This window comes from Macrosteles quadrilineatus, unplaced genomic scaffold, assembly GCF_028750875.1.
Source record: "Macrosteles quadrilineatus isolate MER2022 unplaced genomic scaffold, UCM_ALF_1.0 Scaffold_5__1_contigs__length_97177068, whole genome shotgun sequence".
NCBI classification, from domain to species: Eukaryota; Metazoa; Arthropoda; class Insecta; order Hemiptera; family Cicadellidae; genus Macrosteles; species Macrosteles quadrilineatus.
In genome coordinates this window covers 62,007,779-62,021,253 of record NW_026542598.1, presented here as the reverse complement: position 1 = coordinate 62,021,253, position 13,475 = coordinate 62,007,779, and the positions used below count along the sequence as shown (strand labels likewise).

Genomic DNA, 13,475 nt, shown 5'->3' with positions numbered 1-13,475 from the left:
CGGAATGTATACTAGTATCAGTATGTTTTATGTGGCTAAAGGTTATCCAGCGACATTATCAGCTGGGCTTTAAATGGAAAAGTATCCACTATCTAACCTAACAAGGCTAACGAGCTTCAAAAAGCATTTCAACTGGAATGTTTGGGAAACTTGACCGACGCCAAAAAATTTCAACAGAAACTTTCACAATGGCTTTTTGTTTGGAAATTATAGCTCTATAACATATCCAAAATCAGACCAAATCCGACAATGGAAACACCTCAAAAACAAACTTCAAAATGGCGGACACAATCTTTTCAAAATTGAAATTGTGTGTCCTGAAAAAGACTCCTGCAGTCCTAAACTGCGATGGAAAAGGAGGGAAACAGGTCCGTGACGTAGGAAGTAGTAAAGGCGAGCTGTTCCGGGTGTGGGATCTGTTTAGGACAATTAGATTTAGATATCTACAATCCTAAATTGCTATGGAAAGGGAGCTCTTATACGTCGACTCTTATGCATTTCGTAATATGCAAACTCCCCCTAGACGGCTGAATCAATCGTTTTCAAATTTTGCATGGTGATAAAGACCATATCAGTGAGTGCCAACATCTATATGGCGTTAAAAAAGTCTCTCAGGAATCCGCCCCACTGGGTCTCAAAGTTTCAATGTAATCCTTATGGAAGCAGTACTTGACACATAAACAAAGATATATGATCAGCTGTTGACTTTTAAATGCAGTAGATAAAGAAATAGCTGATAGCATTATTCCACAGATTAAGAACAGAATCGGTATGGATCATAAATCAAATGACGGCACTAGCTTGAGGTCCGTGACGTAGGAAGTGGTGAAGGAAGTAGTAAAGGTGAGCAGTATGGAGTGTGGAAGCTGTTTATGACGATTAGATTAAGGGATCTGCAATCCTAAAATGCTATGGGAAGAAAGGAAAACATGTCCGTGACGTAGAAAGTGGTGAAGAAAGTAGTCAAGGCGAGCTGTCCGGAGTGTGGAAACTGTTTATGACGATTAGATTAAGATATCTGCAATCCTAAAATGCTATGGAAAGGGAGGGAAACAGGTCCGTGACGTAGGAAGTAGTAAAGGCGAGCTGTTCCGGGTGTGGGATCTGTTTAGGACAATTAGATTTAGATATCTGCAATCCTAAATTGCTATGGAAAGGGAGGGAAACAGGTCAAAGACGTAGGAAGTAGTAAAGTATGAGAATAGTGAGAGAACCATTAATAGCAGTTATATTAATGTATCTGCAATGATGAAATGCCATGAGAAGGGATGGACGCATGCGTACGACATAGGAAATGGTGAAAGAAACAGTAAAGGCTGGCAGTGCATAGTGGGGAAACCGCTTGGGCAGTTAGATAAACGTATCTGTAATACTTAAATGCTATATGAGAAGGGAAGAAAACAGGTCTATGACGTAGGAAATGGTGAAGGAAGTAGTAAGGCTAGCAATGCAAATTGTGGGAACAGTCTTTGGCAATTACATTAATGTATCTGCAATCCTAAAATGCTATGGGAAGAGAGAAAAATAGGTCCACGACGTAGGGGGTGGGGTGGTTGAAGGAAGTAGTAAATGTGAGCAGTGTTGAGTGTGGGAATGGATTATGTATCTGCAATGCTAAAATGCTATGGGAAGAGACTGTAGACTGTAGGTTGAAATGATTACGAAGCGCGAATCGATACATATTTTAGATACATGCAATCGTTTACAATCGAAATTTACAACCGAGTTGACAACAGATGATTTTTACTCCATAGCAGTGTTGCCGTTTTGCGCGTAATTACGCTTTTTGCGCGGATTTTGGGGGGCTGCGCGGATTTTTGTGCGGATTAGGCTTGTGAGCGGATTTTGCGCGGATTTCGTCCAATTGTAAAGTATTTTAAAATATATGGGAATTTCAACGGCAAATCGGGACACTTTGTACTTTGTGACTCAAGATGAGCACTTTATGAGTATATGAACTAAGGATTATAGTGCATTCAAGAATGATCGATGATCTTTTTTGTGTACATTTATTGTTCTCTTCACTCACTTTAATTCTACGTAATACCATAGACTAACCAATGTTTTATCTATGGTAATACGTCCTTAGGTTGTCACTTCTAGAGATTTAATCGTTTTCTAGGGATATTTTACTACCCGTTCTAGTGATTTTCCTCTAGACGTTGGTTTGTGGCAACACTGCTAACCTAACAAAACAGGCAAACAAAGAAACAAAACAAAGTAATGAAATGAAATGATTTCAAAGTACCAACCAACAGAAACAAAACGAACTAACCAACTTTATAATATTTGATACTATTACAATTCATGTATTAGGTTAGTTTTGAAAACAATAATTGACATACAATAATGCACTTTTATTCTCAAAGGTAACATCGTCCATCAGGCTAAGGCTAGTTTGAAAACAAAAAGTACCTATTTTTGTGGGTTTGTGTACATTGTTTTCCAATTTCGTTTGTTTGTATGGCTCACAAATAAGAGAAAACCAACAACTAATGCCTTAATTTAACTCTAACCCCATATTTTAGGAGAATATTGCATTTTATTGATTTCTAAAAACTTTTAACTGCTATAGGTAAAGTTTGTTCAGAACAATGAGTTTAGTTTAATTGAATAATGTAATTTTTAAATTTTCGTATTAATAATAGCATTATATTTTTTCACGGAATATTTTTTTTTGTATCTTTTCAATCAATATTGAAAGCACACATACGGCAAGTGTAAACCTCCTGTAAAATATTTTTAGTGTTACATTTCGTTACAGGCACTGAGCTAAAATTATAACTGGAGGTAGCACTGCCATGGCAGAAGTCTGTGGAAAGCGTGTCGCTGATTTTGTTAGGTTGGTATAGCAGTGAGTTTTTTTAACCAATAACATGGCTTCTATAACTAGGCTGGTATAGCAGTGAGTTTTTTTAACCAATTACATGGCTTCTTTATAACTCACACCTCACGCAAACATGGCGGCTGGCGACACGCATCTTTGACATTCAGTGCTACCTCCAGTTATAATTTTAGCTCAGTGGTTACAGGTGAAAAAATTAATGGAAAACTTGTTTTCTAGAACTATATTATTAGACTCAGGTTAATTTACAGAGTGCGCGGATTGTGCACGTATTTTTAACGTATTGTGCGCGGATTAGAGAGGAAAAAGCGGGATTTTTATGCTTGTGAGGACGGATTTCTTCCGAAGCTGTGTGGCAACACTGCTCCATAGAGGCTAAAAACTATTTTTACTCCCTAAAGAGTAAACACGCTACTTTAGACCCGCAATGCATGCATTAAAAACGACTGTTTTTTTACTGCAGTATGACAAAAACAATATAATATGAACCCTTGATGACTAACGTCTGGCCTGGCGGTAAAGAGAACCAGCAGCCAACAGAGGTGGGGGTAGGAGCCTTCCCCTCATTCGCCTGTTTCCCCCCCTTTGTCCAAGTCTATCTACTCGACTCGTCTCATCTGCTTGTCAGCTTGTCTTGTCTATTAAGACAAGAATTCACACAAGACAATTGTTAGGCTATTAAGCCTATTTTGGGATAAATTATAGATATTTATAAGAAACTAGTGTGAAAACTAGTAGGAGCATGAAATCTTACAGAATACTTTGAGATACAAATCAAATTAACCTATTGTAACTTATTTTTATTTTAGCGAAATTCCCATATATAGGGACTAAGCTATTACCGTAGTACTTATGTTCAGACATGGACCTGGGACCGATATAATATTTTTTTGCGATTACTCGAGAAAAAAAATGATCAGATTTTAATGAAATTTGGTACAAACGTGAAAACCTACGTTTATTTCAACGAGTTCGCCAACCAGCATAATCAGACCATGGGAACAGGGGTTAATAGGGGGGTTTATGGGGTAAAAATGGGGTTTTCCCATTTTTGACCCTAAAACAAAAAATTTTGCAATTTCTTTTTAAAGTGTTTTGTAGGGCTTAAAAAAAGAAATAATTTAGTAGGTATATTGAAGCGCTGGTGTATGCCTAACGGTTACGAATAAAATTTAAAAAAAAGTGTAATTTAAAATTTTCATGTTATTCTTATGGAGAAAATGAAAATGGTTGTAGTTTACTTGTATACGGATGTTGATAAAATTTGGCAAATTTACTTTATTTCATCCTATACTATTGATGAACACTTTTTACCTTCCTTGTAGCAGCAAACCTAAGCACTCGTCTAATAAATCTAATGTTTTTTTAAATTGGAAATAAATATGATTTATTTATGGAAGTATTTTAGTAAAAATTAATCAGACAAGTTGAAATATGCTTAGTACGCCGGTTTGCTACGGCGGGGGTATTTTTATTACAGGCGGATTCTTTTGCGCTTTAAAAAGCACGTGCAGTTGTGTTTGCACGGTTTTCCTTCCCTTGGAATACAGTAGAACCTCTTTAATCCGAACGTTCACTAATCCGAACACCTCATTGGTGTACTCTATAGGCCTACACAGTGCAGTAGTTCTATATTGTATAGGCTATTTAATGTTCAGTTCTGTTTATTCACTGTCTTTACTGTATTAAATAAACACTGTATTTTACTTTATAAAGCATTTTTTATCTTTTCCCATAGCAATTACGATCCATTTTAGCCTTGTTTTAGCTATTGTTATTTAAAAACAACAGTATGTTCTGTAATCCTAACTATTCAATAGTCCGAACCACCCGCGGTCCCAGTTAGTTCGGATTAAAGAGGTTCTACTGTACTTAGTAATTAAATTGTATTTATTGACGTGCCCATTGAATTTGAAAGATGCCTAAGGAAAGAAAATTACTCATTCTCATTAAGTTAGGCAGTGATTCTTGGCTGAAGGAAAGAAAACTTTTGCATTTGTTTTCAAAATCCAAGCCTATTCTTTCATAATAGTTACATTCCCAGATAGCAAAAGGTACTTGATTAAAGCTTGAAATAAGTTTGATTGTCAAATCTACAAACTTGAATCAAGTTTGCTCGGATGGGTTCGTAAACTCATGCGTCAATGTTCCCGCTCTTCCAGTTTGAATAAAACTCGAATCATCTAATTTTAATAAAACTTGAAATATCTAATTTGAATAAAAATTGAAACATAAAACTTAAAAAGTCCAAGAATTTAATCTTTTTTAGCCACTTACAAGCTCTTTTTTATTTCTGTAAATTCAATTCATACGCTTTTACCAGGATTCACTTATCCAAGTAAAGCATATGACACTCAAGGCTTGTTAAATTTTTTTATTTAAAAGTATAAAATGTTGCACTTGCAAAGATATCTTGATATATATGTAATAAAAATTTCAAATTTTTTTAGGTTGAGATGCATAGCACATATAATCTTCCAATATTTCAGATAATTTTTCACAATCACAGCATAATCTAATAACTTCAATACCTCTAGTTGTTAAATGCCAAGACACTTCTCTAAATAAAAAAAGCGAGATACCATCTAAAAACTTATTTTTATAAAAGAGCAGGAAAAGATGAGTAGATCATAGTTTTCAACCATACAATTTTACCTATTATTACTATTCAGTAACTATGTGGAATTCCAAATTCTTTGAAATTAAAAATAAAACACAAGAGGTAATTTGCCTAAATAGATTTATATTAAAGATTTACATAGGTAACACATTTACATTTGAAAATGCCACGTCTCTTCCCCATTTTCTACAGTGGCAGGTTTTTCCATCTGAAAAAAGTCAAAACAAATAGAATCAATATTAAATTTAAGAATAATTAACCAAAATGATAGATTTTGTATCTGGCATAAAAAAAAAAAAATAGGCAAGTAAGCAAAATTTAAACTAACGCAGTTTAACTCACAACCAGTGTAGGCCTGTTTAATGAAAATTAATTTATTCCTACAATGATATACAAATACTGTACAATAATATGATCTTCCCACAATATGTATAAAACACAATTACATTATTTAGGCGTTGCGGCAGTATCACTTCGGTAAAATCCGTAGGTGAATCTGCAGGATTTCATATTTTTAATAAAAATAGTGCCACCCCTACAGTGCCTATCTTAACCGCTTCTGGTTAAAAATAATCCAGCTGTAGGCCGATGTGTACAACTTTTTAGTCCTTAGAAGGACTTTATTACATAACTGTGTCTAAACTCAAGCCTAGACCTATGTTATTTTAGTTATAAAATATGTATGTTAAAACTCCCAGTCAAAGCTCCCAGCTACAGTTCTGAAAACCTACAAAAGGCCTATGTTATATCATCAGATGCAACTTTTATTCGATAATTTAACTAAGGTAACTTAAAAAAATATTAAGTTAAGTTTAAGTTAGGCCTAAGTTACGATTACGTTATTTGTCCATAAAATACTTTAAAAAAAGTAGAGTTATAACTTTTTAAGTTTAACTCAGATTAAAATATTTTAATTGAAGTAAACTTAGGCCTATACTATTATGTTGAACTTAGGCCAGAGTTTCTCAAAGTGTGGTCCGCAAACCCATAGGGGTCCGCAAGCATTTTTTTGTGGGGTCCACAAAAACATTTTAACCAAATTTATTTTTATATATTATTGTATATTATATTAGCCTATATTGCTATAGGCTAAAAAATTAAAATTTGAACGAATGGGGATTTACCTCTAAGTCCTTCATTCATGAGAGCCTTCCTCATTTATCAGCCTAGAAACTTCTTAACCTACAGCATCTTTGGTTGATAATAGTTGCAAAGCAAGAGCATTCCGTTCTTCAGTTGAAATTTTGTGAATTTTTTTTGCCATAGTCCTTTTTTTGGCTCGAAAAAACTTTCTTTGTTGTTCAAATTTTTCATTGCCATTAGGCAGCACACCCTTTACCTGCAACAAATAGGCAAAGGATTTATCAGACTCATAAATACTTATACAGTTGCTAAGTAATGGTGTAAGAAAACCATGTAGCGGATCCTTCTACTATACATAGAAGTCTAGTTTTCTTTCCGGAAACTATCTGTACGCTCTTAACAAAACAGCTGATTGTTAAAGTAGTTGTGTTCGTACTTAAAAATAACCTAATCGGCAAACTGGTTTCGTGGTGTAAATATAGTAACTAATCTACTAACTGAACTCAAATCATCTGATATTAACACCATCTGTAGGAAATATGAATCTAGTTACTAGCTGTCATTCTAGTGATGGGATAACCGAATGGTTTCCATGACCGAATAATCAATCAGTTATTTTTTGCGTCAATCGGTTATTTTTAGTCGAATGAATCACCGAATCAATTTTAGTCATTACTCACTGTCACAAACCACAACTAATTTTCAGCTTATGGGAAACTGAATGGCATTTAGTCGTTTAGCGTCAGTCGGTGATTTTTAGTCGTACGAATCGCCGAATAAATTTTAGTTACCTGATGATGTGACAAACTAAATCAACTAAATAACTAAATAACCGAATCGCTCGGTAAGACTAATTTAACCGAACCAGGATAAAATCACCGAATTAGTCTATTCAGCATCAATAACCGATTGATTCGGTTATTTTCATTCGGTGATTCCCACCACTATGTCATTCATTATTTTAGAGGGTTGAGGTAACAACATTAATAACTTCATTTGCTTCAACAAGACATAGTATAATTATTGAAACATATGGTATAACTTAAGCAGCTGATTTAATTTACTAGACACTGAAGCGTATAACTTCCACTTTGTTGATTAAAATTCGCTGTTCATAAAATCTTTAACAATGTAAAAGGCATTTTCTGTTAAAAGCTCTTCAGTAATTTTTTAAATTTATTATTATTTTCCTCTGATTTTGATGTTGTTTGGTAGTTTATTAAAATTTACAAGATTACCAATGATTAAACGAACATAATTTTTTGTTAACAGCTTGAAACTTTTACTTAAACAGGTATCTAATAAAACATATGGACCTACCTGTAAAGTTGAAGTATGGATAGATTGCTCATTCATAGCTTCTATATTTGTCTTGATTCTTGTAATTTCTCTTTCAAAATAAGAGGCCACATCTAGACTTGTAACGTTGTGTGTAATTGTAGCTATATCTTCCATTGCTTTTGCAATTTTCTTTTCAATTGCCAAGTTTTTATCTGTAGGTCTGCTCACTTCATTCAATAATTCCAACTGATTTTCATCGTTTTCAAGGTCACGGTGAATTGACCCTTCATTTTTGGTTCCATCACACCTCATATAGTTGTGTTCTTCTTGAACCCGATGGACCATTGTTGCCACTGCATGTATGTGTTTACACATATTATTCCTAATTGCACTTTCAATGCAGTTACAAACAAATTCATGAAAACATGAATTGCAACTAAAACACTGTAACTGACAGGTTTTACATTGCCTTACACGTTTAACTGTATAAAACTCTGTTTGTGTCGAAGAAGTTACCAGCCATTTATTTTCATTCACCATTATCTGATTATTTCCAACAGTTAAACTTCTTTTGTGACATTTCCGTAGGGTTTGAAGTTTCCTCACCAGCTTTCCTCTAAGCATTTTAATAAGAAGATCAAATATTTTGTCTCTCATCAAGTTCAATATCGCACAAAGTGTCTTGTCCAACCGTCTTACCTTTTTCCCTTTCAGGTAACAATACTTCAACACCCTGTTGAAACTTTCCAGAGACATATTAGTGTTTATACCAGCATGTACTCTATAACAATATGCCCATGATTTGTACTGTCCAACTGATAAATAATTTTTGCTGAAATATTCCAAGAAATCATGAAAAACATCGTCAGCTTTCAGTGTAGATAGGAATCCCTCCAGAAGTCTGTGAAACGTGTCAATGTCTAGTTCGTACATTAAAGTTTGTAATATTTTCTGAACATATTCACGTTTTTCCTTTGTTTTGATGGCCTCTCCTAATTTTCTTCTCCAAGCTTTCAAGACGTGCCATGAACAATAAAGTCTATTTTCTACTTGTCCCATTACTTGGTTCCAGGATGAATAAAAGGTTGCATCCATGTCCGACATGAAGACTTTTGGTTTTATAACCCCTGCAGTTGATTTTATGCAGTCAAAAAATATCTTCATTACTGATATGTCGGCTTTGTTGCTGAACATGAAAGCTGAAGGGAATCCTTCCCTCGTTTCATCTAGAGTTAATAATGTAAACAGTTGGAAATCATATGTGTTTAAACCATGTGTTCCATCTATACAAATGGTATCAGCTCCAAATTTTTGCAACATGGCTTTCTGAGCATTCGTGATAAATATCAGCAAAAAATCATTTTCTTGAAGATCAGGATATTGAGGGTCCTTTACACCCTGAGGTTTAAAACTAACATGTGCTATAGTGGTTGAGTTTTTCATTTCTTTCACCCAAGATGAAATACTCACCGGATCGAATGGGTGTTTCACTGATTCATGGTGTAAATTGAAACTCTTTTCAATATTTACTATATCTTTTTTATTTGTTAAGTGTATCCTTTGCAGTTGATAATTGCTAATTGATTCTCTGATGTTTTTTAGGATTTCCTCGTGTGGCTTTTTATCGGCCAACTGAAGCGCTATGAGCCGCCTCTCTTCACTCGAAAGTTTTTTATGTTTTATTTCGTTTTTGTGGCCAACATGTGTTACAACATGAGTAACATGAAGAGTGTCATTTTTTATCTTCACTGTTAAGTTTGCAGGGCAGTAACCATTAATTTTGCATGTCCCTGATATTTTTATGTGACGTTTACCTCGACCTTCTGAATTATAAAAACCACATCTATGGCACTGATAATATAAATAGTTTTCTTTAGACGATCTTTTTCTGTAAGTAGACACACTTGTTTTTTCCATTTCACATTTCCAAGAAATGAATTCTTCTCTTGATTTGAAAACATGGTGTTCTTTTCTTAGGGGAATGTCATGATTTTTTTCGAAATGACGATGGATGTCATTTGTTCTTTGCCTTGCAGTGTAAGGGCAAAGAGGGCATTTCCATTTTCTACCAAAGTTGTGGTGATGTTTTCGTACATGCAATTTCAGAGATCTCTCCTCTGCAAAAGCTGCAATACAATTAGGCCTAGAACATTTGAACCTGCCCTCAAGAGAAGCCTGTTCCCAATATTTCCCTTTAGAAATAGTATTTCCTTGAGGGAAATGAATTGCATTCATGTGATTTTGTAGGTCTCCCTTATCTGCAAATTGCTTGTCACACAATACACATGAACATTTCTCCGATTCGAGTTTACAATCATCTTTCAAGTCTATTTTGTGAACCGTCAAAATGTGGCGAGTATAATTAAATTTAGAACTAAACACTTTAACGCAATGCTGACACTCCAATTTCTCAGAGTCAAGGAGTACTTCACCATTCAAGTTCCTCTTATGTACTGCCTTAATATGTTTGTTGCAATTGCTTTTGTCTGAAAAAACTTTGTTGCAATATTGACACGTAGGCCTAATCTTCTTCGCTTGAGAATTCCCGCTGGATTCACCACTATCACAAATTTTGTGAACATTTCTTGTGTGTCGACTACGACTACCTCTATTTCCATAACTTTTATCACAGTACAGACACTTGTACGCCTTCATCTGAAAAAGAATAAGAAAAATGATGTTAGGCTATTTGTTTGAAAAAAAAAAAACATTTAGTCAATGTATCATTTCCCGAAATAGCGCATTATATCCTTTGATGACTCAATAGGCCTATGATGTGACTTTACACTAAATAACTCAGCCTAACATAATATACCATAATTAATCTAACCTTACAAAGTGCAACCTAAGGGAGTAAGTAACTTATGTTGGTAATTCTGAGCCAAGTATGGGTCATCTTCAATTTTTTCACGTTACCGTTGATTGTTCTGCTGGTTAGTAGTGACTGAGAAATGCAAGCATTTTTTGCTGGAAAGTAAGGATTCTTAGCAGGCGACTATTTGAAGGTTAAAGGGTGTTCCACGTTAAATTTGTTAGCAGCCGCTATTCATAAGTTAGGTTTGGTTAGTTTAGGCACATATAGCATTATATATAGGGCACATATAGCTATTTATAGGGCCTACCCCAAATCTCTATGCCTGAAACATAAAATGACTGACTAAACTAACCTAACCTCCGAATACTTGCTTTCCGGCAAGACATTTTTGTAATTTCCCGTTACTCTTAGGTTAGGTTAGGCGCACATGTAGCAGTATTTAAAACCCAAATATTTTTACTGGAAACCTAAAATAACTGACTAAACTAAACTAACCTAACCTGATCGGTACTTTGGTATTATCCGGAGGCCACCCTTATACAGCACGCTGCGGTTGGGTTCAAATAAATTTACGGAAAGTAAATAAAAGAAACGTCTTATAACACTTAAAACATATATTTACGCTTATACTGTTACTCACAAGACGGTAAATATACAAAAAAGATGGTAAGTGGTGATCGATTTTGATTGGACATAGGCCTATGTCCAATGTTCGCCAATAGGCGAGCATTCGCCTATTGGGTCTGATGATGATTGGAGTGTCCAATCGAAATCGATCACCACTTACCATCTTTTTTGTATATTTACCGTCTTGTGAGTAACAGTATAAGCGTAAATATATGTTTTAAGTGTTATAAGACGTTTCTTTTATTTACTTTCCGTAAATATAATAACACGTACAATGCCGATCAAGAAGTTATTCAAATAAATATAGTTTCATTATGAGTCGAACAGTACCAGATGAGTCATACTTTCACCCGCCAAATCCACTACAAGTAGGCTAAGGTCAGGGTGTTGACCAGACCTGTCACCACGCTCGTTCAGTGTCCTGAGTAAGTTAATGACTGGTATCGTTAGATTTATAAAGAAACAAGGAAAGTCTTACAAACATAGGCCTATTTATGATACCCAACCTAACATAAGTTAACCCCCGCAGCATGCTGCCCCTACTTGGTGGAGTACATGTGACAGCTAAATAACGGCGGCGATGCATTCAACTCAGTCCTTGCCAACATCGCTGCCTTCTGGGAGGCAGAACTCAAGGGCCACTAGCCGTAATCATGTCAAATTCGGTTAGTAAGTCAATTAAAGTATGTTCTTTTTAATTAGGTCTAAGTTAAATTTAAGTTAAGTTACTATAGTTAGTTTATTTTGGTCATGTATGTAAAACCGCCAATAAACCAACATTAAGCTATGACGGGGTACACTTCCATCTGTTGGCACAAACAACCGAATGAGTAATATCGATTGATATATCGATTATTCGATATACTTATCATTTGGTTAGTTAGGTAAGGTTAACCTAACCTAACTAACCAAACCATATATCGAATTAACTTAAACAATTGAATAATCAATATTCAGTTGCATTCGGTTGTTTTTGCCAACAGATATGGAAGTGTACCCCTATGACGTTAGATCAGTAGATCAAGAAGGAAATAAGCTAGACAAGAATGTCTCTAAGTATAAGTTAATTATGGTAAAATAAAAGGTGAACATTAATAGAAAAATATTTCTTGCTGGTAGGGCCTAAGTACCTGATTTAAAATAAAAATGTACCATCGGTATACTTACTTCCATGATTTAACTGTAATCACAAACTACAAGAACTTTTTGTTTTACAGCCACTTATCTACCTACATATTAAGGACACTCAAAATATTAAATTTAATCGTAGACACTGTAATAGCTTTAAAGAAAATAAGTATAGAATAATACGATACCATTATAATACTCACATCACATCACATTCCTTGACAAAAGTCGAACGAACAAGTTATGAAGTTATGATGCATAAACAAACAATAACAACGCCGTCTAGCTAGGGCATCAAGCAGAAAGCCAAAGCAAATAATGAAGCAGATAAATGAGGGGAAGGCTCCTACCCCCACCTCTGTTGGCTGCTGGTTCTCTGTACCGCCAGGCCAGACGCTAGTCCCTTGATGACTCCGCTCAATTTTGTGGATGCCTCTGCAAACGCCACCTAGTAATTGAGATGTATGTTAACTTTGGTGATACGTGTATCGTTATAGCTCAGTGGACTGGACCAACCAGGACTGGGAGTCTGGGGGACCGGGACTGGACCAGGACCAGTTTATAATTGGTGGTTCAAGTTGAACCAGACAGAAACCAGATTGTCGAAGAATGTCATTGTCTTGTGATGTGTGAGTCGAGGCTAAAACCACGACCACGACCTGGCTGCAAGTGGACGTGTTCTGTTTCTGTTCACTACAGAGTGTTCAGTAGACTATGACTAGAGTAGAAAGAGAAGCTTTCGAAGAGACTATTATTGAGTATTGTCTTATATTAGCACTTAGCAGAGAGAACACCGACCAGCACCAGACATACAGAGACAAAGTTTCAACGTCAAGTCAAAATCAAAGTAGAGTAGAGAAGAGGAGGAGTAGAGTAATTGCAAATACCAAGTGCAACACAACACGGCATGTAACTTTATGTCTTCTTGAAACTTGAAGAAAGGGATTAGGAAACGTTGGGCTTAAAATATTAACATAGGTACGCTTAAGAATATTGAATATTTCTATACATTATACAATTATGTTATTACAGGTCAATATTTTTGTGGGTAATTTTGTTTTGGGATAATTTACAAA

General features: G+C 35.2%; 2 protein-coding genes across 2 annotated transcripts in view; one reads left to right on the top strand and one right to left on the bottom strand.

The window, feature by feature from the left end:
- Positions 1-5,568: 5,568 nt before the first annotated feature.
- LOC128994741 (uncharacterized) lies at positions 5,569-10,364 on the bottom strand. The gene is made up of 3 exons (XM_054419496.1): positions 7,869-10,364; positions 6,590-6,804; positions 5,569-5,673 (listed from the first exon to the last, which is right to left on the bottom strand). Exons 1-2 carry the CDS (start codon positions 10,062-10,064, stop codon positions 6,643-6,645), a joined length of 2,358 nt encoding a protein of 785 aa, XP_054275471.1. The 5' UTR covers positions 10,065-10,364; the 3' UTR covers positions 5,569-5,673; positions 6,590-6,642.
- Positions 10,365-13,123: 2,759 nt separating this feature from the next.
- Positions 13,124-13,475, top strand: part of LOC128994079 (uncharacterized) — a 33,094-nt gene continuing 32,742 nt past the window's right edge. Inside the window, exon 1 of the mRNA XM_054418316.1 lies at positions 13,124-13,377. The gene's annotated coding sequence lies outside the window, so the exon portion shown is untranslated. The remainder of the gene's footprint in view (positions 13,378-13,475) is intronic.